At 37.0% G+C, this 25749-nt stretch overlaps 2 protein-coding genes across 2 annotated transcripts; both read left to right on the plus strand.

Annotated features, from left to right (window-relative positions):
• The first annotated feature begins 10559 nt into the window (after nt 1-10559).
• Nucleotides 10560-18621, plus strand: LOC104430437 (protein ACCELERATED CELL DEATH 6). Its single transcript, XM_039304637.1, has 4 exons — nt 10560-10675; nt 12866-13567; nt 15978-16498; nt 17737-18621. Exons 2-4 carry the CDS (start codon nt 12871-12873, stop codon nt 18439-18441), a joined length of 1923 nt encoding a protein of 640 aa, XP_039160571.1. The 5' UTR covers nt 10560-10675; nt 12866-12870; the 3' UTR covers nt 18442-18621.
• Nucleotides 18622-21314: 2693 nt separating this feature from the next.
• On the plus strand, nt 21315-23843 carry LOC120289703. Its single transcript, XM_039305024.1, has 4 exons — nt 21315-21503; nt 22636-22748; nt 22847-22862; nt 23145-23843. Exons 1-4 carry the CDS (start codon nt 21315-21317, stop codon nt 23841-23843), a joined length of 1017 nt encoding a protein of 338 aa, XP_039160958.1.
• Nucleotides 23844-25749: the final 1906 nt, after the last annotated feature.

The raw sequence follows: 25749 nt of genomic DNA on the forward strand, positions 1-25749 counted from the left end.
TTTTTTTTTGGTCAGTTCAGCATCCTTGTTCACAAAGATGTCTTGTTGCTCATGACAAATCAACAGCGATTGGTTTTCATGAACTTACCTATCATATTGTCGACATTCCAATTATATATGAGCATAAGAGCGAACTTTGATGTTTGGAAGTTGTAATCTGCAGAGAGCAACTCGAATTCTCCGAAGAAATGGTTTCAACCACGGTGTTCTTGATTACCATAGCTATTCTGCTGCTCTCTTCTCCAGATTCAAAAGCTCAAACCACCAAATCTCCCCCTCCAAGCCTAGCTCCGGTGCTGGCCCCGGTCCCGACAACTAAACCACGTGAACCTCAGGCACCCGCTAGTATTGCACTATTCGATTCCACCCTCTATGAGTATTGTTACAGTCTTACAAACAATTTAAAAAGTCGCGAAAGCAGCCCATAATTATATGCATTTTTTTTTTTTTGGTGACTGAGGGTCCACTTTCCCTTGTCAGCTTACGCCGATTCGGTATTCGTGACTATACCTCGGGAGAGAATAGCACAACAACCCACCGCAATGGACCCCCACTTAAATCATGAAGCAGCTTAGGGAGTTCAAACCCAGAATCTCCGAGGAGGAAAGGCAAGCTCTCAACCACCTCAGCCATGCGTGGGTGGGTATAATTATATGTATTTTCAAATTTGCCAAAAAGGAGAAGTAAACGTGAAAGCGGAAAATTGAAAGTAAGATGTTAAACTAAATGTAAACTATCCAATTAAATTTCTCTCTTTTTAAGATATATATTATCGTCACTCAATTTAAAAATTTGGCAAACTGAAAAGATTATAGAACTGTGGGCAATCAATTTAAAAAAAAAAAAAGAGAGTAATTATTATACGAGTAGAAGTAAATGAGAAATCTTATTTTATACTATGAGGTGTTCCAATACTTAAGTCAATTAATTTCGACAAATGTATGCAAATTAGTTTGTTGATGTGCATTAAATAAAGGTTCTCTTGATATTAGCAATTGAGGCCAAAGTTACTTTCACTGAAATAGGTGTATTTTTTAAGCACAAAATTTATGTTCTCAGATTAAGTCCCAACTAATCAACGAATGCTTTATGTGTTAATTAATGGTAGAGTAGGAAGTATAAGCCATGAGATGAGAGTCATAAAAGTGGTAGTAGATAAATTTATCGCAATTGAATTTATCAAATCAAAAGCTTTTTTTTTTCTAAGTGCATATCATTGGAAAACTTTTTGTGCTCTATGAGCAAAGCTAAATTCGAATAGAAAATGAAGAAACTCTACTATCTTTTGACGAAATTCATTTGATCGAAATTATCTATCAATTTGACGTGGATTCCAAAATATCCATTGAATCATATGATGAAAAAACTAATTTTTTCCTCTGAATCAAACAATTTCTTAAAAGCAAAAAAAAAAAAAAAAAGAGTCAATGACTTCTTGATCTCGATCATCCTCGATTTGAAAGATACAAGTGTTTTCCAAAGCTTGCGGTTATTTCGATGTAAACAATGATATAAATGTAGATGGATTAAATTCCTGCTTCTCTTGAGGTATTAAAATTTCTATGCTTCCCAAAACCATCTCTGTTGGCAATTAGGCAAGAGCCCACCTGAGCTTGCTCACGCAGTGACTACTCGCCAATTGGATGATGCCACGTGGCTAGCCCCACGCCGACCGCATGGGAAAAACGTTTGTCTCACATGACAAGATTACATGGTGCAATGAACCAATAAGGATGGAGAGTTTCGAAATTAAAATTTAAAAGTCAAATAAAGAAATGCAAGCAATGTAATTAAATATTTAGCCACGTTGGTTGTATGATTGACACATGCCATATTTTCTTATGGTTGGGCCCACAGACCCAAAAAAGCCGGTGTATCGAGGTTGCCGAATAGCGTTCTAGCCATATGAAAGTTAAATTACAAACCGATTAACCAATAATTACTGAGCTTTGATATGTGGTAATAAGCGGATGAACGATGATCCTAGTAACAATTGAAACGCTAGAGAAATATGGGCAAAAGAACACTCTAAGTGTTAAAAGTTAACAAGATGACACATCTAGTGAATCCAAAAGTTAAGAAAGTGATACTTCAATTTATTTTTTTTTTTATTATTATTATTATTATTATTATTATTATTATTATTAAATTATTATTATTATTTTTTATTATTTTTTGCTTACGTGGTTCACTTGGAAGACTAACTCAGCAAATAAACACAAAAATGATATCATTTTGGCACAATTCGAATTTTAATGTAAAAATTAATTAAATTAAATTTAAAACCAATTTTTTAAAAAAAAAAAAAAACAGAAGTGAAGAGGAAGATGAAAAGCAGGTGGTGGTTGAGGCCTCAACCCTCGTTACCGTTGCCGCCCCGCAATTGTCGGGAAGGCAAGGGAGGGTCAGCCAAGGTCGTCGAGCCACGGCCTAAAAGTCAAATTATAAACAACACTTTAACTATGGATGCTCGTGTCAGAGCTTTAACCTTTTGTACCCACTTTCAGATTTTTCTGCTTTTTCCTCACGCCATTAGATTTTCTCGTTGCTAGTGGTGATTTCTTTCAAAAAAGTTATATTCTTCTTTTTAATTGTGCTGATTTCTTTTTGTTTGTGAAACCTAGTCCTCAGATTTTGTTGCAATGATTATCTTACGTGGGAAGAAGAGAACTATGGTTTTCATTAGGGGTGTGCATCGTCCGGGTGGGCGATTCCCAACCTAGAACCGGAAACCGCCCGCTAAGAACCGGTTCCGAAAAATTGAAACCGGGAACCACCTGCTAGTTGCATGGATCCACCCGGGAATGGTTCTCGGGTGGATCCATAGAACCGGTTCCACCTCCGTGCCTTACCCTTTTTGCCCTCCTCACATCTACTTATTCTGGCTCTCCCGACCATGGTAGCTTTATTCTCCTCAAGTATTAGCGCTGTGGCGGCAACGATCGCGACCCTTGCACCGCTTTTGTCCCAACCACCACCACCATCTTTGTCACCGCCTCCACTGTTTCCCACTCCTCCCTCGAGACTGACAATGAGGAGGACAATGGGGATGATGAGCCATTCTTAAACTTAGATTTCGCCCTTGTCCCCAAAAATGAGGACAATGGGGGGAGGCCTGAGGAGGGGGAGGAGGAAGAGGGGAAGTAGAAGCAGTATGAGCCCAACAACAAAGAGGACGATAGTGACAATGAATGCAAGATGGCGACGGTGTGGAAAGAGAGTTCAAGTTCGAGGGAGGAAAAGAGAATCAACTCACTGTTTCGCCGAGTTCAGACTAGGACTTGAAGGAAGATGAGTAGATCCGGAGGTGAATTGGAGAGGAAGAGGGAACTCGAGGAGATTTTGAACTAAGAGAGACGAAATGGAGTAGGAGAGTAGTAAATTGAGACATGATGGTAATTGGAGCCTAAATTTTAGATTTAGTAATTTTGAATATTTTGAATATTAAAAATTAATATATTATTATAATATAATCGATCCGGTCCGAGTAGGTGGGTGGGCAAATCCGCCCATGGAACCGGGAACTGGACCAGTACCCACCAGTTCTCATAAATTGAAATTGGGAACCAGACCGATTTCCTTAGGAACCACCGGTTCTGGCAGTCTGGGCGGGTCCCGATTCTTTTGCACACCCCTAGTTTTCATGACAACAAAACTTGCAAATGGCAATTCATAAGTTTCTGCGCATTAGTTTCTAAGATGAGAGCAGCTCATGTGGAGTTAATGTGATCCATTTTGTGCTTATAGCCGTGATAATCCCTCTACCACCGAACCATAATTTTTTCCCTACAAACTCTCGCCTTTTCTCGCGCCTTCACTATGCCTGCAATGGGAAATAAAAGGATAATAGAAAGAGTAGGGGTGATCTTCTCTAACTAAAACCGGAAACTAACCCTGTAACTCTTGGTTCCAATATTTTGAAATTGGGAATCGGACCGGTCGGTTCTAGAACTGCCGGTTATGATTCCCGTCTATTCCAATCCAATTCCTGGGTTACTCCTAAACTAATAAAAGCATAAAGATTTGACTCAGTTTTGGTCTTTATAAATATTCACTTAACTTTGTTTTTAACTTATACGCCTATAATAGTAAAATTAGCATGAGAAGGACATTAGAAGTGCAATAAATTTCATACCATGTTCTCTTCAGTGCCAAAACTTTTCGAGAAATCACAAAATGTCACTTCGGAAAAAAAAAATTACTTCAATAAAATTGCCGATTTGAATTGTTGAAAATTCAGATGGGTAATTTTTAATATGAATTATCTAAGGTGGCTTTCTAGCAAAGTGAACTCAACATTATTTAACTTGAATGACGTGATCTAACTCATGTTTGTCGAAATTAACAAATTGGGAACTAATTGAATCTCTTCTTCTAATTCTAAACTCATATCCAAGGATTTTGCAGCAAAATTACCGTATGAAATTTGCAATGGATAGCAAGAGAAAAAAAAAAGCGACTCAAGATCGTGTTAACCAATTGAAGATGAAGGTGAATATTATTGCACTTGTGGGCTTAAAAGTCAAAGTATAGACAACACTCAATGGATGTCCTCTTCGAAGCTTCAACCTTTTGTACTCACTTTCAAATTCTTCCACTTTTTCCTGACACCACTTGATTTTCTCATCGCTAGTTGGTGATTTCTTGGGAAAAGTTGTGCTCTACTTTTTAATTTGTGGATATCTTCTTTGTTCGTGACGCTCAATTGTCGGATTGTGTTGCAATTGATTTTTCATGTGGGAAGAAGAGAATTACGGTTTTCATAACAACAAAACCCGCAAGTAGCAATTCATAAGTTTGGAGTATTAGTTTTCATGATGAGATTCATTTTGTGTGGAGGTAATGCAATCCATTTTGTGCTTTTAGCCGCGATAATCCCTCTGGTACTGAACCATTGTTTTTTTTTCCCACTAAGCCCTCATCTTCACTATGTCTGCAATCTCAAAAAGGACGAGGGAGAGATAAATTCCTAGGTGGCACGGTTTCTGACCTAGAACCGAGAACTAATGCTAGTTTCAAAATTGTGGAATTGGGAATTAAACCGGCCAGTTCCAAAGTTGCCGATTGTCGTCATCTTCAATTCCGATCCGATTCCAGATTTCTTGTGAACCGATAAAAGCATTCGGCTCTAACTCAGTATCGGTTTTTACATTTTTGGTCTTTATAAATATTCATTTAACAACACTGTCTTGGTGGTCGCAATGGTTTGGGCTATCTCTCCCTCACGAGTGGGAGGAGTTCGAATCCCTCACGGTCACTTGGGGTCTTCAATGGGACGCCGGGGGTGGTGGATCCTCCCGCTTACGTGTCCCCCCAGGTTTACTCACCGACTGCTAGCTGTACGAGGTTCCCGGGTCACAAAAAAATATATATTCAATTAACTATGTTTTTTGCTTATATCTCTATAATAGTTAAATTAACATGAAAAAGCATAGTAGAAGTGTCAACCAATTGAAGATGAAGGAAAATATTATTGCAACCGTGGGCTTAAAAGTAAGTGTAGCCAACACTTCAACTGTAGATGCCTACTTCGAAGCTTCGACCTTTCGTACCCACCTTTCGATTATTCTGCTTTTTTCCTTAGGCCATTCGATTTTCTCATTGTTAGTTGATGATTTATTTTGAAAAGTTATATTCCCCTTTAAATTTCGTGGGTATCTTATAAATTCGTGATGCTCAATCTTCATATTGTGTTGGCATTAATTCTTTTACATGGGAAGAAGAGAACTAGGGTTTTCATGATGATGCAAATAGAAATTCATAAGTTTTTACATTTTTGGTCTTTATAAATATTCATTTAACTATGTTTTTGCCTTATATCTCTGTAATAGAAAAATTAACGTCAAAAAGCATAGTAGAAGGGTCAACCGGTTGAAGATGAAGGCAAATATTATTGCAATTGTGGGCTTAAAAGTCAGTGTAGCCAACACTTCAACTGTAGATGCCTACTTTGAAGCTTCGACCTTTCGTACCCACCTTTAAATTTTTCCGCTTTTTTCCTCTGGCCATTCGATTTTCTCATTGCTAGTTGATGATTTCTTTTGAAAAGATATATTCTCCTTTTAATTTCGTGGGTATCTTATAAATTCGTGATGCTCAATCTTCAGATTTAGTTGGAATTGATTCTTTTACGTGGGAAGAAGAGAACTAGGATTTTCATGACAATGCAAATAGAAATTCATAAGTTTTTACATTTTTGGTCTTTATAAATATTCATTTAACTATGTTTTTTTGCTTATATCTCTATAATAGTAAAATTAACGTGAAAAAGCATAGTAGAAGTGTCAACCAATTGAAGATGAAGGCAAATATTATTGCAGTTGTGGGCTTAAAAGTCAGTGTAGCCAACACTTCAACTATAGATGCCTACTTCGAAACTTCGACCTTTCGTACCCACCTTTAGATTTTTCCGCTTTTTTCCTTAGCCATTCAATTCTCTCTTGCTAGTTGATGATTTCTTTTGAGAAGTTATATTCTCCTTTTAATTTTGTGGGTATCTTATAAATTCGTGATGCTCAATCTTCAGATTGTGTTGCAATTGATTCTTTTATGTGGGAAGAAGAGAATTATGGTTTTCATGACGATGCAAATAGAAATTCATAAGTTTTTACATTTTTGGTCTTTATAAATATTCATTTAACTATTTTTTTTTGGCTTATATCTCTATAATAGTAAAATTAATGTGAAAAAGCATAGTAGAAGTGTCAACCAATTGGAGATGAAGGAAAATATTATTGCAGCTGTGGGCTTAAAAGTCAGTGTAGCCAACACTTCAACTCTAGATGCCTACTTCGAAGCTTCGACCTTTCGTACCCACCTTTAGATTTTTTTCGCTTTTTTCCTTAGGCCATTCGATTTTCTCATTGCTAGTTGATGATTTCTTTTGAGAAGTGATATTCTCCTTTTAATTTTGTGATTATCTTATAAATTCATGATGCTCAATCTTTAGATTGTGTTGGAATTTATTCTTTTACATGGGAAGAAGAGAACTAGGGTTTTCATGATGATGCAAATAGAAATTCATAAGTTTTTACATTTTTGATCTTTATAAATATTCATTTAACTATGTTTTTTGCTTATATCTCTATAATAGTAAAATTAACGTGAAAAAGCATAGTAAAAGTGTCAACCAATTGAAGATGAAAGCAAATATTATTGCAACTGTGGGCTTAAAAGTCAGTGTAGCCAACACTTCAACTCTAGATGCCTACTTCTAAGCTTCGACCTTTCATACCCACCTTTAGACTTTTCCGCTTTTTCCTCAGGCCATTTGATTTTCTCATTGCTAGTTGATGATTTCTTTTGAAAAGTTATATTCTCCTTTTAATTTTGTGGGTATCTTATAAATTCGTGCTGCTCAATCTTCAGATTGTGTTGGAATTGATTCTTTTACGTGGGAAGAAGAGAACTAGGATTTTCATGACGATGCAAATAAAAATTCATAAGTTTTTACATTTTTGGTCTTTATAAATATTCATTTAACTATGTTGTTTTTTGCTTATATCTCTATAAAAGGAAAATTAACGTGAAAAAGCATAGTAGAAGTGTCAACCAAAATAAGATGAAGGCAAATACTATTGCAACTGTGGGCTTAAAAGTCAGTGTAGCCAACACTTCAATTGTAGATGCCTACTTCGAAGCTTCGACCTTTCGTGTCCACCTTTAGATTTTTTCCGCTTTTTTCCTCAGGCCATTTGATTTTCTCATTGCTAGTTGATGATTTCTTTTGAGAAGTTATATTCTCCTTTTAATTTTGCGGGTATCTTCTAAATTCGTGATGCTCAATCTTTAGATTGTGTTGGAATTGATTCTTTTACGTGGGAAGAAGAGAACTAGGATTTTCATGACGATGCAAATAGAAATTCATAAGTTTTTACAATTTTGGTCTTTATAAATATTCATTTAACTATGTTTTTTTGCTTATATCTCTATAATAGTAAAATTAATGTGAAAAAGCATAGTAGAAGTTTCAACTAATTGAAGATGAAGGCAAATATTATTGCAACTGTGGGCTTAAAAAGTCAATGTAGCCAACACTTCAACTCTAGATGCCTACTTCGAAGATTCGACCTTTCGTACCCACCTTTAGATTTTTTTTTTTTTTTTCACTTTTTCCTCAGGCCATTCGATTTTCTCATTGCTAGTTGATGATTTCTTTTGAGAAGTTATATTCTCCTTTTAATTTCATGGGTATCTTATAAATTCGTGATGCTCAATCTTCAGATTGTGTTAGAATTGATTCTTTTACATGGGAAGAAGAGAACTAGGGTTTTCATGACGATGCAAATAGAAATTCATAAGTTTTTACATTTTTGTCTTTATAAATATTCATTTAACTATGTTTTTTTTTTTTTTTTTTTTTTTTGCTTATATCTCTATAAATGGAAAATTAATGTGAAAAAGCATAGTAGAAGTGTCAACTAATTGAAGATGAAGGGAAATATTATTGCAGTTGTGGGCTTAAAAGTCAGTGTAGCCAACACTTCAACTATAGATGCCTACTTTGAAACTTCGACCTTCGTACCCATCTTTAGATTTTTTTTTCGCTTTTTTCCTCAGCCATTCGATTCTCTCTTGCTAGTTGATGATTTCTTTTGAGAAGTTATATTCTCCTTTTAATTTTGTGGGTATCTTATAAATTCGTGATGCTCAATCTTCAGATTGTGTTGGAATTGATTCTTTTACGTGGGAAGAAGAGAACTAGGGTTTTCATGATGATGCAAATAGAAATTCATAAGTTTTACATTTTTTTTTTTATAAATATTCATTTAACTATGTTTTTTTTTTTTTTTTTTTTTGCTTATATCTCTATAAATGGAAAATTAATGTGAAAAAGCATAGTAGAAGTGTCAACCAATTGGAGATGAAGGAAAATATTATTGCAACTGTGGGCTTAAAAGTCAGTGTAGCCAACACTTCAACTCTAGATGCCTACTTCGAAGCTTCGACCTTTCTTACCCACCTTTAGATTTTTTTCGCTTTTTTTCCTTAGGCCATTCGATTTTCTCATTGCTAGTTGATGATTTCTTTTGAGAAGTGATATTCTCCTTTTAATTTTGTGGTTATCTTATAAATTCGTGATGCTCAATCTTTAGATTGTGTTGGAATTTATTCTTTCACGTGGGAAGAAGAGAACTAGGGTTTTCATGATGATGCAAATAGAAATTCATAAGTTTTTACATTTTTGGTCTTTATAAATATTCATTTAACTATGTTTTTTTGCTTATATCTCTATATCAGTAAAATTAACGTGAAAAAGCATAGTAGAAGTGTCAAACAATTGAAGATGAAGGCAAATAATATTGCAACTGTGGACTTAAAAGTCAGTGTAGCCAACACTTCAACTATAGATGCCTACTTCAAAGCTTCAACCTTTCGTACCCACCTTTAGATTTTTGCGCTTCTTTTTCCTCGGGCCATTTGATTTTCTCATTGCTAGTTGATGATTTCTTTTGAAAAGTTATATTCTCCTTTTAATTTCGTGGGTATCTTATAAATTCGTGATGCTCAATCTTCAGATTGTGTTGGAATTGATTCTTTTACGTGGGAAGATGAGAACTAGGATTTTCATTTCGATGCAAATAGAAATTCATAAGTTTTTACATTTTTGGTCTTTATAAAAAATTTTATTAAAAAAGTCACTTAGGATGAATTGCCGAAATTTATTATTGGAGACACTTAATTGATTATTTTTCTATTGATGTGGCACTCAACTAATCACTCGAAAAGTTTTGACACTAAATTAAATGTTATACAAAAGTCATAGCACTTATAATATCCTTCTTATTAGAAGTAAAAACGTATTTAGAGTTTTAAAGGTTGATTTTCTTTTTTATTTTCCTAATATACAAATTTAATTAACAATATAAGAAACACAATGGCTTGAAAGGTTTATCTATCTAAATAGGAACAAGATTTAGATTATAACTACGGATTTTTATAAATAAATTTTTATCTTTTTTACTTGTCCTTATGAAAACATTTACTTTTAAATAGTAGGAATATTAACACAATACAACTGTAAATGAAGTTACTAATTTTACTATCGTAGAAATCATTAGCTAAATTATCTGTAAATGGAACTATGGTAACAAATATTGATTTGATTTTGTCATGAAAATTTGAGGGGTTATTGTGAGCAAAATTAAAGCTTAGGGACTACACTAAACATTTAGGAATAGTTTAAGTATCATAATTAATGAGTTTAAAAGGCCAATAATAATATTGCACATCGAGCCAAAGCATGGGGATTATAAGTGTCACTTTCCTAAATTGAAATGTGGAATGATTCGTCCATAGCTACTAAACTTTAGTATGTGATGGTGCTAGGAATGAAGGATGATCCTTTACATAATTATGAAAGCTTGCTACACAAGGGCTATGTAAAGAACTGGCACGTGACTCTATTTTGCTTATTTGCATTTAAGCTACGCAAAGAAAAGAATCAGTTGAAGTTACTTAACGCTAAACGGAATTATGTGCAAGAATTTATTCACCACGAAGTCGAACCCTTTAACGTATCATAAAAAGGCAACCGCGAGGTATGCCCAACTCACGGTTTTGGTTCATCTTTCGTTGTATAAACAAGTTGGGTGGGGAGTTGCGATTAGGGAGCACTTGACCGCTCCCGATACCGCCTTTAGATAGTTGGAGGAGCAATTTTTCGTAAAGGAAGGTAATGTATTTTCTTAAAATGATTGAGATTTCCTCTTCCTTTTTCTTTTGCTAATTGTCTCATATTTCCTTTGTTAATGCTAATCGTCTTCAGTCTTGATGCTGGATCACACACTTTTCGTTATATTCTTTCTAAATCGGTTCACTCTTTAATCAATAATGTTACTAGCATATCAATATAACAGGTTTTGTTTCCTACTGCACTAGGACTGGCACTCTTTCTCTAGTGAGCCCAAAGTGCCCTTTCTTTTGGCTCCTTTTGGCTTCCGCACCCTGTTGGTCGACCGGGCCAATTTCAATTTGCACTTCGCACGACATCGCCCTTGAGCGGCGTACATCTTTTCTCTGGCCGAAAAGTTGATTCCCTAAGCGACTGTCGGAGAGATCCAAAGCCCAGCTGTGTCATTCAAATTACGAAAGTCTTGATTGGGCCTTTGGTTGACGAAATATATGAAGTAGGAACAAATCCTTTTGGGATTTAGGACCAGTGAGCCGGCCAACCTTTGCCGACCATAGGTGAGGGCAAGGGTGTCAGGCTCCTTGCCAACTTTGGTCGAGGGTCACAATGCCCTTGCTTACCAAAGCGAGGGCATGCAAACCTGCGCCCTCGCCTAGAGCCGGTGAGGGTCGGCCAGTCCTTGCCTATGGTTGGCAAGCCTCGTCGACCCTTACTCCAAAAATAGGAAAAAAAAAAGTTAAAAAAAGGAAAAAAAGAAAAAAAACCTTTCATAAAAATTAAAATATTATTTAAAAATTGTATACGTTAGTGCTGGTTATACCATGTATGACGGCCGGTGTCCACATCAGCGAATTCAGACAAAAATTGATCGGATGGGCTCAATTGGCAAAAAATGAAAATGTTTAAGACTCAATTGGTAAAATTGAAATGTTTAGAATTGAATTAGCAAAAGTATAATAGGTTTATGATTTTTTTGGATAATATTCCCTTGCCAAATTCGACAATATATTTTGAGAACTTTTGGACTACCCATGTCGATTATGTACTTACGTTGTGATGCAGGTTAATCATCTGTAGTAGTTGTGACTAGAACTAGCGTGCAAATGTAGATTTCTCACATTTATTTGAATCTAATTTAACATTATTGCACATAATTTAAAAATTAATAATATTCTCATACGACATTTTTGGCTTGTCAATTATGTAAATAACAATTTTTCTACATAATTGACATCGCGCAATCGTCATACAGCACTTACTTCGAGCTCAATCCAACGGGATTCACCGCCAGCTTTGCAACACTGCCAATCTGTTCACATATTTCACTTTAGAGCAAGTGTCCTTAAGGTCGTGACACTTCCGCGATGTGGGTCACCTACATCACACGATTTCAGATATACTCAATCTGTGACATCTCAAGTCACGTATCAATTAAGAGAGGCACTCTTGAGCGATTCATGAATCAACACACATTTTCAAATAATCATCACCTTATGTGGTTACTTAAAATACTCCTTTTGAGAGTTTAGCTTGTGTGGACTGGCCTAGTCATTATCAATGTAACTAAAGCGACCCACACTAATAGCTGTGTGGTCCATAGATAGACTAGGCCCATATGCAATCAGGTAAGAGCAGAGAGTGATCACTAGGACAAGAGGGTTTTGAAGAAGATGCGGCTCCTAGCAGACTTATAAATGATGGAGAGAGTAGGAATGAATTGAATCATACATTGAATGCGAAGTCAGTTGGATCGTCAAAAGATGATATGACGGACCTTATTGATCAAGGGATGCAGAAAAATAAATTATAGTTGTATAGATTAATTTAAAGGATTTAAGTTCAATCAATGAGCAAAATTTTGTAGGATCACTGTAAATTAGTTTGAATATTTGAGATGTTTTAATATGTTACTGCTGTAATAGTACTCATGTCCATGTTTAGATTTGCCATAAAATTTGAGATTAGGCACACTCGGCTGCTTCTTATTAATTTCTTACATTTATATTGTCAGAGCTAATCATTTGTATTTATTCACGCTTTTGTGATCTGATGCAACATTTTGAAACTTGGAACTATTTGCCATGATGATATACGCAATTTTGTAGGAGCGTTATTAATAATTATGAAAGTTTAAATAATTAGATCAATCTATTATTTAATATTTCAATGATATAACGTTTCCTCATACAACCCCTGTTCCCTTGCAATAACTACATTACTTGCATAGCCCAGGCTCGATGGACGTAGAGATACCTATAGAAATCTGGAGTCAACGGCAGAGAATCAATAATGCATTGGCGGCTTCGCGAAACGCGGGGCGACAAGATCCAGCAGAATTGTATGCAGCTGCTCTAAGCCTTATACGGATCATCTCCTCCAGCGATGTCGAAGAGTTAATTTCCGAGATGGAAAGGGTTGCCAATCAAACCGATCTGTCTGCCATTTTTAACTTCCTGGAACCATTGGACGATTCACTGCTCCACGCTGCAGCGTACTACGACAAGGACAGCATACTGAGGTTCCTGCTTTATTATGTCCCAGACCGTCTCCTAGCCGCCCAAAATAGAGCGGGAAATACCCCCCTCATCGTGGCGATTATGAATAAGAGCTCTAGAACTGCTGCGATGTTGATTCGCCGGATAAGTGACCTCCCGGTCGAGGACAAGAACCAGATCCTGAGGATGACGGACAAAGTAGGAAACAATGCTTTGCACATGGCAGTGCGTCGTCGTTTGGTCAACGTGGTGCGCCATCTGTTGAATGAAGATATGGAGCTCGTATACCAGAAGAACGCAGATCAGAAATCTCCCCTGTACTTGGCCCTCGAATCTGAAGAACCCAAGATACGTGAGGTTTTACTTTCGCTTCCGCTTGAACCATCGAGGATACAAGGCTTGCCGCCCATTCATGGTGCCATTATGCATAACCGCTATGGTAAGTACCTAAATCTGTTTATAGGAAATATCTATGTTTATAGGAAATACCTCGTCCCAAATCTGTGCGGCAACTTTTGCACTTACCCAAACCATTACGGGCTTTCATATAAAATCTCAAACCCCGCTTATTAAACTAGTTTTATACCCATTAGTTGCCTGCAACCAGCCATATAATTCTTTTAGTGATCAAATTATCTCATATTAGAACATAATAGATCGGCTTAAATTTGAAAATACCAACCATTTTACTAAGGAGAATGAGCGGATGACGATCCATTACTCTCATTGTCAGTAACGTGCCCATTAGAGCCACAATACACTTTGTAGAGCACCACATGACTTACTCATCACGTTCCAGAAAATTAAAATATAAAAACCAATTTTTTCTTCTTAAATTTCTTTGCATAAAAGGCAAGTCCTGTCAAGGGAAAAAATTGAACAAAAACGAGAAGAGGACAGTACCGTCAATTTGAAAACGTGACGGACCGATTTTCTTTTTCGGTCAGAATGACGGACCGATTTTAACGACAAAATTATTCCACAGAAACCTGATGACTTGCTTATCTGGTTGCAAGGAAGATTGGGGCTGTGCGGCTATGACCTTTTATAAAACGAATAGTAGTATAAATGCATTATACTATTATAATATTATGATCTCTATACATATTGCATTATACACATTTGCGCATTTAAATTTGGGTCCCCTTTTTGCTCCTGAATATTATTTGAATGAAACAAACTTTCACACCAACATCAATTTAATTAAACGGGGTTAAAGCCTGAGTGTTATACTATTACTTTCTTAATAAAACTATTAAGTCTAATCTCTTATTTACAAAGGAAGTATGTACAATTATGTGTGGTATTAGTTATAACATGCTGAAGGCACTATTCGATAACTAGTTCACATAGAATCACAAATAAAGATAATATTTTGACCTAATATTTGGATGAAAACAAAAGAAATTCTATTGTTATTTGATAAGGAAAGGAAAAAGACAGGACGAAGAGAATAGTAAAAGGAAAAGAAAACCGTAAAAGAAAGTGACAACCATAAGACGGAGGGGCGAGGAGACAGAAACGTGGTTATAGTCAGTCATATGGATTATTACTTAATTGACTATTGATAGCAAAATGATGTTTTTGTCACTTCAAATATTAAGGTGTGATTCCATCCAAAATGACGGTGGAAATAGCCACATCCTTCACAAAATTATATCTTTAGTTTTGTAACTAGTAAATTTAATTTAGTAAATGATTTATCATCTTCGCCAAAAAAAGTCATAAACCTATTGCATTGATACCAATTCAGTCATTAACTATTCAATTAGATCAATTAAGTCCTAAATTTACATTGGTATCAATTCAATTTGTTTGGTCGATTTTGGCAAGTTGGTATTGACATAGACACCAACCGATAATTGGACACTAACGTTTTGATTTTTTTAACAAATTTTTAATTCTTTTATTTTCTTTTTCCTTTTTCTTTTCTTTTTCCTTTTCTTTTCTTTTTCCTTTTCTTTTTGCTATTCTTCCTCCTTGGAATTTCCTTGTAGTGGCCGACGAGTGTCTTGCCATCGACCAACCGGCCGACGTCCACATTAGCATTAGCCCGCCAAAATTGATCGGATGGACTGAATTTGTATAAATATGAAAATGTTTAGGATAAATTGGTCCAATTGAAATGTTTATAATTGAATTGGTACCAATACAATAGGTCTATGACTTTTTTGGTACTTTTCCCTTCTCGTTTCACATGTACCTTCCATGTTAATCTTAAAACCGTCTCAAATCCTAGTAGAGTTGGAATACGCATATTTACTAATTAAATAGCCTCAGACATATCAAGGAAGTAAGAGCATTTAGTAATTTATACATTTTAAGTTTTGGTATCAGATTTCCCAATTATAAATCATCAAATACGTCCCAAACTATATAGGAATTTTAGCATTTGAATAAATCTGTCCTAATTCTCCAATAAAGGCGCGTTTACTTAGATGGCTATGTATAAAAATTGTGATAAGCGGGGTCTCACAGGTCATGTATGTATGTGTATAAATGAGGGAGTCATACTACATGTATTTACTCAGAAAACCTTATTAAATGGTATGGTATATGTCATGTCATCAACACTGCGTAGATTAGGTAAGAATAATGCAATGAAAATTAAAGAGTAGAAAAGCCATAAATTGAACAAGCTCAAGGCTTTCCTATTCAATCATAATTATCACTACTTGTTTCAGCATTGCAATGTTATCCAACATCGGCAACTATCAATCCTAGTAGAGTTAAGGTTACATTGAAGATGTCCTTATTCCAAAATGGGTATATATCGAGAACGACCAAGTCCCAACCATCCTAAAATGTTTATGTGGTTGTGGTCTCTAATTTGGAGTTCCTGATCCCAGATATCGCCACCCGGATACTCGAGAAAGATGTGAAGCTCTTTGCAATGACCGACTCCAGAGGCAAAAATGTATTCCATTTAGCAGCTTACATGAATCGGCCTCGAGTATTCGAACTATTAATACCAAATATTGAATATTTGGGCAGACAATGGGATATGAATGGGGAGGAACCCATTCATATTGCAAGCAAGAGGGGTTATGTTGATATAATCGAGAAGTTATCTCAGATAACAAGGTGGAGGAGCAAGCAAGGACAAACTGTTCTTCATATTGCAGCAAAATACGGGAGAACTTCATTAGTGAGGTATTTGCTCAGACATCCAAAACTCAAGGATCTGATAAATGAAGCAGATGATGATGGAAATACAGCTTTGCACATGGCCGCGATGCATTCACAACCCGCTACTTTGATTCCTCTCATACTGGATAAAAGAATTAAGCCCTTCCTTCTCAACCACCAACCCTCGACTGCTCTTGACATTGCCTTAGCTCTCGTCAAAAGGGAGTATACATTACGGAAGGTTGGTAACATGTCTATTTTATTTATGAACGTACTGGAAATTACATAGACTGATACATTAGTTAGGGGCAGGTCTCATATGCAAATTATAATGTTTCCCAGTCTTTTAGAATAACCAAGACTTCTTAAGGACCAATTTATACAAGTTTCTCCATTAGTCTTAATAAGAGAGTTTGTGGCCATGAACATGTCCACAGTTTGAATCAAGTAGAATATTTCTGACAAATACAGAGATAAATTGCTGTATATCTCGTTTAATTGACCCTATAAATATGATCATGTATAAAAAGAATGTTGCATTTTTATTCTTAAAATATCGGAGGTTGCTCTATTTAAATAAAGAAAGAAAATCATAAAAAAAATCTCAAATTGTACTCACTCTTAACACATTTATCCTAAAACTTTTTCATAAAACAAAAAATTCTAAACTTATGCATATTTATTCTCCATCCAGTTCCGTCAATAAGCACCATTAACAATTTGACGTGGATTTGACATGGCATTATTAATATTTTTCAATGACAAGTGGAGCTGATATGGCCACCACGCAAATGTCACGTCAGAAAAAAAAAATAGAAAATCTAAAGAAAGCCAAAAGATAAAACCGGAGGAGACCAACCAAAACAAGAGAGAGATTGCAGATGGTGGGAGGGGTCACCGCCGCGAGGGCCCTCTACCAGAGCTGGGCAAGCTCGGCGCGCCACTCGAGCTTGACGCCATCTGGGCCAAGCTCTGCTGGTCCCAGGGAGTCAACGGCCCACGGTGGTCAACAGCACTTGCCGGCGATGTCGGAAGGGCAGTGCCACCCCCAACCTTCTGTAATCTCTCTCTTCTGGTATGATTTTTTTTTTTTTTTTGGTTTTTTAGTTTTTCCTTTTCCTTGTTGACGGACTGTGATGGAGGTAAATGTGTCTTCAAATTGAGGTTTTTGTGTCATGAAAAAAAAAAAGTTTGGAGTAAATGTATAGTAATGGACATAGTTTGAGATTTTGATGACTTTTTCCCTTCTAAATTTGCATAATCCTGTGACATTATCCCAAAGTCAACTTATGACAACAATAAACTATATACATTTCATCCATCCCTCTTTTCTCTCGAGTGGTAATTCTTTAAAAAGAGCAGACACCACATCTTTAGAAGTTAAAATTGCCCTTTACATGAGTACTCTAGAGTTTATTCCCGTCATCGATATGGAAACGATTTGTTCTTTTTCGAATTTTTATATGCTTCCGATCTCAGCAATTGGCGGTCATGGTATTGGCATCCACATGTGGGAAAAGTGCAACTGGAAATGAAGTGTTTCCAATGATCGACCCGGACAAAAAGAAGCCAAACACGGACGACGTGGAGAATCTGATCGGCAATCGCTCGGTGGTAGCAACGCTTGTGGCCACCGTGACTTTCGCAGCTGGTTTTGCAGTTCCTGGAGGATTTAACAGCACCGACACAGCCTCCAAAGATGACCGCGGCATGGCTACGATGCTGGACAAGAGAATGTTCCAGGCCTTCACCATTTGCAACACCATCGCCATGTTCTGCTCGATGATCGCGGTCGTCACCCTCGTCTGGGCGCAGCCAAACGACATCCACACTGCAATAGTTGCATACCGACGCTCAATGCTGCCGCTAAAAATAGCACTCCCTGCGATGTCCGCCGCTTTCTTAACTGGTATCACCTTGTCTGTTGGCAAACTCCCTTGGCTTGCTAACACCATATTTTATTTTGGACTCGTTTGCCTCCTCATCATCTCAGTTGCTAAATTGTTAGAGGACCCTCCCTTGATTTGGAGCCGCCGTCGCCCTATTAGCATTATGGTATCCTGGCTTGTTCTCGCTTATATTTATTTGTGGGATGTTGAGACGGACGTTTCGGATGACACGGAAGAGGACAGAATGGTGTTTTGGACCTCCGCTAGGGGACTTCCGGATGATGATAGTAAATAGAATGACTGATTACTCGGTGACAACAAAATATAGGGACACGCACATTTTCCTAATTACTGGTTTCAGTTGATCATTTGATATTACCTATGATTTGTAGAAACAAATATGTATTTCCTATCGCTCATTCTACAGTTGCTTTCCTACTGCATTAGATCAATGGTGATTGTTGAAGTACTTGAAGTAATCCCTATTTTTCTCTAATAGTTTAAACTTAAACTGATGGATGTAATCTCTCAAAATTTCACATGATGGCAAAATATAAAATTTTGAGTTCAAATCTTTCCGGCTCTAATTGGCACATCTATCATATATTTCCATGCATTAGTCTCAGAGTAAAGTCCAGCCAATGTGCAAGTAAGAGAACTAAAGTATTTGAATTAAAACAAGCCTTTGCCTACATGATTTTAAGTTTTTTTTGGTGGTTTATCATAGTTCCATGAATTTTGACAGTGATACTTGTGTCATGTGACATGTTATGCCAATTGAATAGATGAGAGGATCATTTCATCCATTTCACCACTCTGGAATCAAGTCGTTAACTTTGAACATGTAGAAGCTCGTGGTTCATGAAATTGTTTGTCTTGAGCGGCCATGGACGATTTACCTAGACTAGTTGAACTTGTGGCACTCCCATGTCAGACATCCTAGGCACTCACTCATATGTCCCGTGGGTAAAGGAAACAACTTTGAATCACCTATTCCGTGAGTAGAGCTTTTAGCGAAGAAAAGCAGAAAAAAAAATTGAGAACTTTCTCATCACTCCTCACAAAAATTTGAATTTTAGCCACTCTTTACACCTGTACAATATCCTTACTCCTCTCCTTAACAAACAAACCATAAGGAACTTCGCATAGTGGAACTTGAATGAACTTGATGAGTGTTTAAAGACCAAGCCTTTTGTGCATATATCTGATCAACGAATCGACTTTTTAATCTAGCTTCAAAGGGATGGGAGGGATGTTGAAGGATTCTGCTCGCAGTCTATTGAAATACTAAATCGAACGGCACAAACATACTTTTCATCTATGTTACTATTTTGTGATGAGAGTGGTCATATAATGTGTTCCACGGAATTAACATTGGCAATTGGTGCTCAATTCCATGCACACTAATGAGTTCGGAGTTTGATTCATGTTGAGGTACATAATCTAGCGAGTAGCAAGCGCAAAAAACCTAGACAAGGTGTGCCGAATAGGAATTGGAATACCTAACTGAGGAAGAGGGGGAATTGTGGAAATGTAACTAAAACTCCATTCGTTTTGTGAAAAATATCAAGTTTCGAAAAGATGTTTTCTAGAAAGTTATTTTCCAAGAAAATGAAGATATTTTCTAGCGTTTTGTTCCACTATTCAATATATGATTTGATTTTCTGGGGAAAAATTATAAAAAAAATTAATTTTAATTCTTATTAATTGACCAAAAACTTTTAATTTTTATAAAAATTGAAATTTAATTTTTTTTTAATTTTTTCAAAATTTTAATTTTTTTTTTTTTCCTTTTCTTCCTCCTTCTTCCTTCTTCCTTCTTCCTCCTCCTTCGTCCTCTGCCACCGCGTGCCTCTGAAAAAAAAAATGCATAAGGAAAGGAAAAATACAGGACGAAAAGAATGGTAGAAAGGAAAGTGAAACCGTATAGGAAAGTGACAACTACAAGAGTGAGGGGCAAGGAGAAAGAAACGTGGTTATGATCAAGAATATTAATTATTACTTAATTGACTATTGATAGCATAAGGATGTTTTTGTAACTTCAAATACAAAGGTGTGGTTCCATCCAAAATGAGGGTGGAAATAGTCACACCCTTCAAAAAAATATATATTTAGTTTTGTAACTAGTAAATTTAATTTAGTAATGATTTATCATCTTCGGGTTTTACATATACCTAACTAGAGTTGGAATATGCATACTTACTAATTAAATAGCCTAAAAAATATCAAGGAAGTAAGATTATTTAGTAATTAATACATATTAGGTTCAGGTATCAAATTTCCCAATTATAAATCATCAAATACATCCCAAACCATATGGGAATCTTAGCATTAGAATAAATCTGTCCTAATTCTCCAATAAAGATGCATTTACTTAGATGGCTATGCATAAAAATTGTGATAAAGGGATAGTTGTAGGTGTATTATGAGGATAATTTTGGAAATACAAAATTCTCATGAGTCATGTATGAATGTGTATAAATGAGGGAGTAATGCTACATGTATTTACTCAGAAAACCTTACTAAATGATATGGTATGTGTCATGTCATCAACACTGTGTAGATCAGGTAAGAATAATGCGATGAAAATTAACACGGAGAAAAGCCATAAATTGAGCAAGATAAAGGATATCCCGTTCAATCAAAATTATCGCTTCTAGTTCCAGCATTGCAATGTCGTCCAGCATCGGCAACCATCAATCCTAGTAGTGATTAAGGTTACATCGAACATGTCTTTATTCCAAAATGGGTTTTAAGATATCGAGAACAACCAAGTCCCAACCACCCTAAAAGTTTTATGTGATTGTGGTCCTTAACTTGGAGCTCCTGATCCTAGGTTTTAGCCACCTAGATACTCGAGAAAGATATGAAGCTATTTGCGATGATCAATTCCAGAGGCAGTAATGTATTCCATTTAGCAGCTTACATGAATTGGCCCCGAGTATTCGAACTATTAGGACCGAAAACTGAATATTTGGCCCAACAAAGGATAAGAATGGGGATCATCCCATTCATGTTGCAAGCAAGATGGGTCATGTTGATATAATCGAGAAGCTATTTCCGATATCAATGCAACATAACAATCGAGGACAAACCATTCTTCATGTCGCAACAAAATATGGGAGAATTTCAGCAGTGAGATATATACTAAAAAAAACAAAACCGGGGATGGATATAAATGAAAAAGATGATGCTGGAAATACAGCTTTGCACTTGGCCGCGATGCATTCACAACCCGCCACTTTGATACGTCTTGTGCTGGATGAAAGAATTGACCCCTTCCTTCTCAACCACCAACCCTCGACTACTCTTGACATTGCCATAGATCGCGTCATAAGGGAGTATATGTTACGGAAGGTTGGTAACATGAACAATCACTATTTTATTTATGAACTTACTAGAAATTACATAGACTAATACATTAGTCAAGTGCAGTTCTCGTATTCAAATCATTATGTCTCCCAGTCTTTTAGAATAACCAGGACTTCTCTAGGAGCAATTTTTACAAGTTTCTACATTAGTCTTAATAAGAGAAATTTTGTGGCCATGAACATGTCCACAGTTTGAATCAAGTAGAATATTTCTGAAATGCAGAGATAAATTGCTCTATATCTCGTTTAATGACCCTATAAAACGTTGCATTTTTTTCTTAATATGTCAGGGTTGGTCAATTTAGATGAACAAAAATTATATAAAATCTCAAATCATACGCATTCTAACACATTTATCCTAAAACTTTTTTTGTAATTTAAAAAAATCAAAACTTGTACATATTCATTTTCCATCAAGATTCCATCAATAAGCACCATTAACAATTTGACGTGAATTTGACATGGCATTATTAATATTTTTCAATGACAAGTGGAGCTGATATGGCCACCACGCATGGTGCCACGTTAAAAAAATAAAAAAATAAAATCTAAAAAAAGCCAAAAAAAAAAATAAAACCAGAGGAGACCGACCAAAACAAGAGAGAGATGGCAGATTGTGGGAGGGTCACCACGGTTCCGACTTCGCTGGCAAGGGCCGTCAGCCACTGCTGGCCATCGACCCCTGCAGGCAAGCAGAGCTCGGCCCAGATGGCGACTAGCTCAAGCAGTGCGGCTGGGCTTGCGAAGATCTGGTCCAAGTAGCAGATCCAAGAATGAGATGGTATTTTGCCGAAGATTAGAAGGGCTCCCTCTTTAGAGAAGTAGGCAGTCCAGAATCTATGGAATTCGGTACCTTCATGAGATGCAGCCTCGAATCCAAGATCGAACTTCATTTCCGTTGCAGGCCATGACAAACTTGGAGTACTGATCGAGCACATCCGCAGCGGCCTGCTTCTTCTCTTATATCTGAGATGATTTGTGAGATTCTCGTGAGCTAGAACGTCCCAGAGAACAAGACGAGACCTTTTATCGCACAAAATCGGTGCTTGTCAGCTTAAAATCTTCCAGAGCCTCTCATATTATTTCATCCCTTCAAGCTGTTCCATTGACGAAACTAGAAAATCCCCGCCGGCAAGGGCCGTCTACCAGATTTGGGCAAGCTCGGGACGCCCCTTGAGCTCGACGCCATCTGGGCCACGCTCTGCTTGTCTGTGGGGATCAACAGCCCACGGTGGTCCAGAGCCCATGCTGGCGAAGTCGGTAGGGTGGTGCTGCCCCCAGCCATCTGCGATTTCTCTTATCTGGCATGATTTTTTTTGGCTTTTTTAGACGGGCTTTGACTGAGGTAAATGCGTCTACAGATCGAGGCATTTGGTATCAACAAAAAAGAGTTCCAAATAAATATATTACAATAGACATAATGTGGGTTTTTGGTGGCTTTTTCCATTCCAAATATGCATAATCCCATAACATTATCCTAAAGTCAACCTATGACAACGATAAAACATATACCCTTCATCTTTAGAAACTAAAGTTTCCCTTTACATGGGTACTCCAGAGTTTATTCCCGTCATCGATATGGTAACGATTTGTTCTTTTTCTACTTTTTATATGCTTCCGATCTCAGCAATTGACAGTCATGGCATTGGCATCCACATGTGAGAAAAGTCTAGCTGGAACTGAAGCGTTCTCAATAATCGACGTGGACAAAAGGAAGCCAAACATGGACCAAATGAAGAATCTGATCGGTAACCGCTCGGTGGTGGCAACGCTTGTGGCCAGTGTGACTTTTGCAGTTCCTGGAGGATTTAACAGCTTGGACACAGCCTCCAAAGGTGACCGCGGCATGGCTACAATGCTAGACGATAGAATGCTCCGGGCCTTCGCCATTAGCAACACCATCGCCATGTTCTGCTTGATGACCGCGGTCATCACTCTCCTCTGGGCGCAGCAAAAGACGTCCGCACTAATGATTGCATACCGACGCTCAATGCCGCCACTAAAAATAGCACTCCCGGCGATGTGTGCTGCTTTCTTAACTGGTGTCACCTTAACCGTTGGCAAACTCTCTCGGCTCGCTAATACCATATTGTATTTGGGACTCGTTTTCCTCCTTATCGTCTCAGTTGCTAAATTGTTAGAGGACCCTCCCTTGATTTGGAGCCACCGTCGCCCGATTCGCATTATGGTATCCTGGCTTGTTCTCGCTCACATTTATTTGTGGGGAGTTGTGACGGACCTTTTGGATGACTCGGAAGAAGACAGAACTGCGGGCTGGACCTCCGCTAGTGAGCTGTCGGATGATGTTTGTAAAAAGAACGACTGATTACTCAGTGACAGGACGTGCCACATTTTCCCAATTACTAGTTTCAGTTGGTCATTCGATACTATCCATGGTTTGCATGAATAAATATGTATTTCCTATCGCTCATTCTACAGTTGCTTTCCTATTTTGTAAGAGAATTGAAGTATTTGAATTAAACCAAGCCTTTGCATACATAGTTTAAGTTTTTCAACGGTTGATTGTAGTTCCATGAATTTGACAGTAATACTTGCATCATGCAAAATACTGTATCAATTGATTGTAGTTTAACCTCTGAACATGTGGAAGCTCACGGTTCATGAAATCGCTTGTCTAAAGTGGCCATGGACGACTTACCTAGACTGGTCCAACTGGTGGCACTCACGAGTCATGACATCCTAGGTACTTCGTCATGTCCATGTGTAAAAGAAAATAAATTTCAATCACCTATTCGTAAGTCGAGCTTTTGGCGAAGAAAACCAGAAAAATTTAAAACTTTCTCATAGCTCCTCCAATGGGAGCCATCAACTATGAAATTGATGTTCATCGTCTATGTCCCATTTGTGATTCCCCTCTATGCTCATTTGATTTTTTTGGGCCGGTGGAAAAGATGCCACCATCCATCACCACATTCATGCGAGAGCCTACATAAACTTGTTCCCGCAGTAACTGCTCACCAATTGGATGATGCCACGTGGCTAGCCACATGCCGACCACATGGAAAGGATACGTTTCCTTTTTATTATTCTTGATGTGTTCGGAGAGGAGATAGTTTGTGTCTTGTGATGACAGTACATGGTGTAACAAGTCAATAAAAAAGAAAAGCTTCAAAATTTAAGTCCAGCAAATCTAATAAAAAAATGCATATTGTGCAACTCATGTGATTGGTTGATTAGTCACTTCGGTTGTGTAATTAATACATAACATACTTTCTTGTCCATAATTACTAAACTTTAAAATGTGATCATAATTGGCATAAAGGATGATTGTATGCATAATTACCAAAGCTGGCTACGAAAGGACTAATTAAGAATAGATTCTATGCCTCTTTGCTTCTGTGGTTGGCAAAGAATAGGATCAGTGAAAGAGACTCAAAGCAAGTAAGGAACTATGTATGAGGATTAATTCAACAGCAAGTTTAGCCCTTTAATATAATATAAAATGGCCACTTTGGTTCATCTTTCGTGGCACAAACGAGTTCACTGCCTATAGATCGTCGGAGAACAAAGTTTTCGCATTGGAGGGTAATCATTTTTCAAACTGATTAGTATTTTCATTTCCTTTTTTTTTTCTAATAGTCTAATATTTCCTTTGTTAATATTAATGGTCTTCAATATTGATGCTGGATCACAAACTTTTCATTGTGTTCTTTCTTGATTGGTTCACTCTATTCGATGATGTTCCTAGTATATCAATATAATAAGTTTTTCCCTACTGCATTAGGACTACCGTTCTTCTCTAGTTAGCTCAGAGTGTCCTTTCTTTCCACTCCTTTTTGCCTCCGCAGCCCCACTGGCTGACCCTGCTAATTTTAGTCTGCACTTTGCACGACGTCGCCCATGAGGGTCGATATATGCATTCTGTGGCTGAAATGTCGATTCCCGGAGCGACCAATCTTCCGGTCCAAAGAAACAGGACGAAATAAAGGACCTGCTAAACAAGCACCTTGCAGTGGCAACACTAGCATCCACAGTAACGTTCTCTGCTAGTTTTTGGTTTTAGCACGTTAGAGCAAACATGAGAAAAGTTAGGATATTCTCTTTGTGAGTATAACATTTGTGAATGATCTATAAATTATGCTATTGGCTCAATTGTCTTTTAACAATTTGTGTTGGATGGCCTCCATACTAAACTAAAGACCCTTATGTAAATGCGGTAATTATGAATGGTTGGGTGTTGAAATGTCTTTATCATAATAACTACCTTTTTT

The sequence above is a fragment of the Eucalyptus grandis genome, chromosome 11 (genome assembly GCF_016545825.1).
Source record: "Eucalyptus grandis isolate ANBG69807.140 chromosome 11, ASM1654582v1, whole genome shotgun sequence".
NCBI classification, from domain to species: domain Eukaryota; kingdom Viridiplantae; phylum Streptophyta; class Magnoliopsida; order Myrtales; family Myrtaceae; genus Eucalyptus; species Eucalyptus grandis.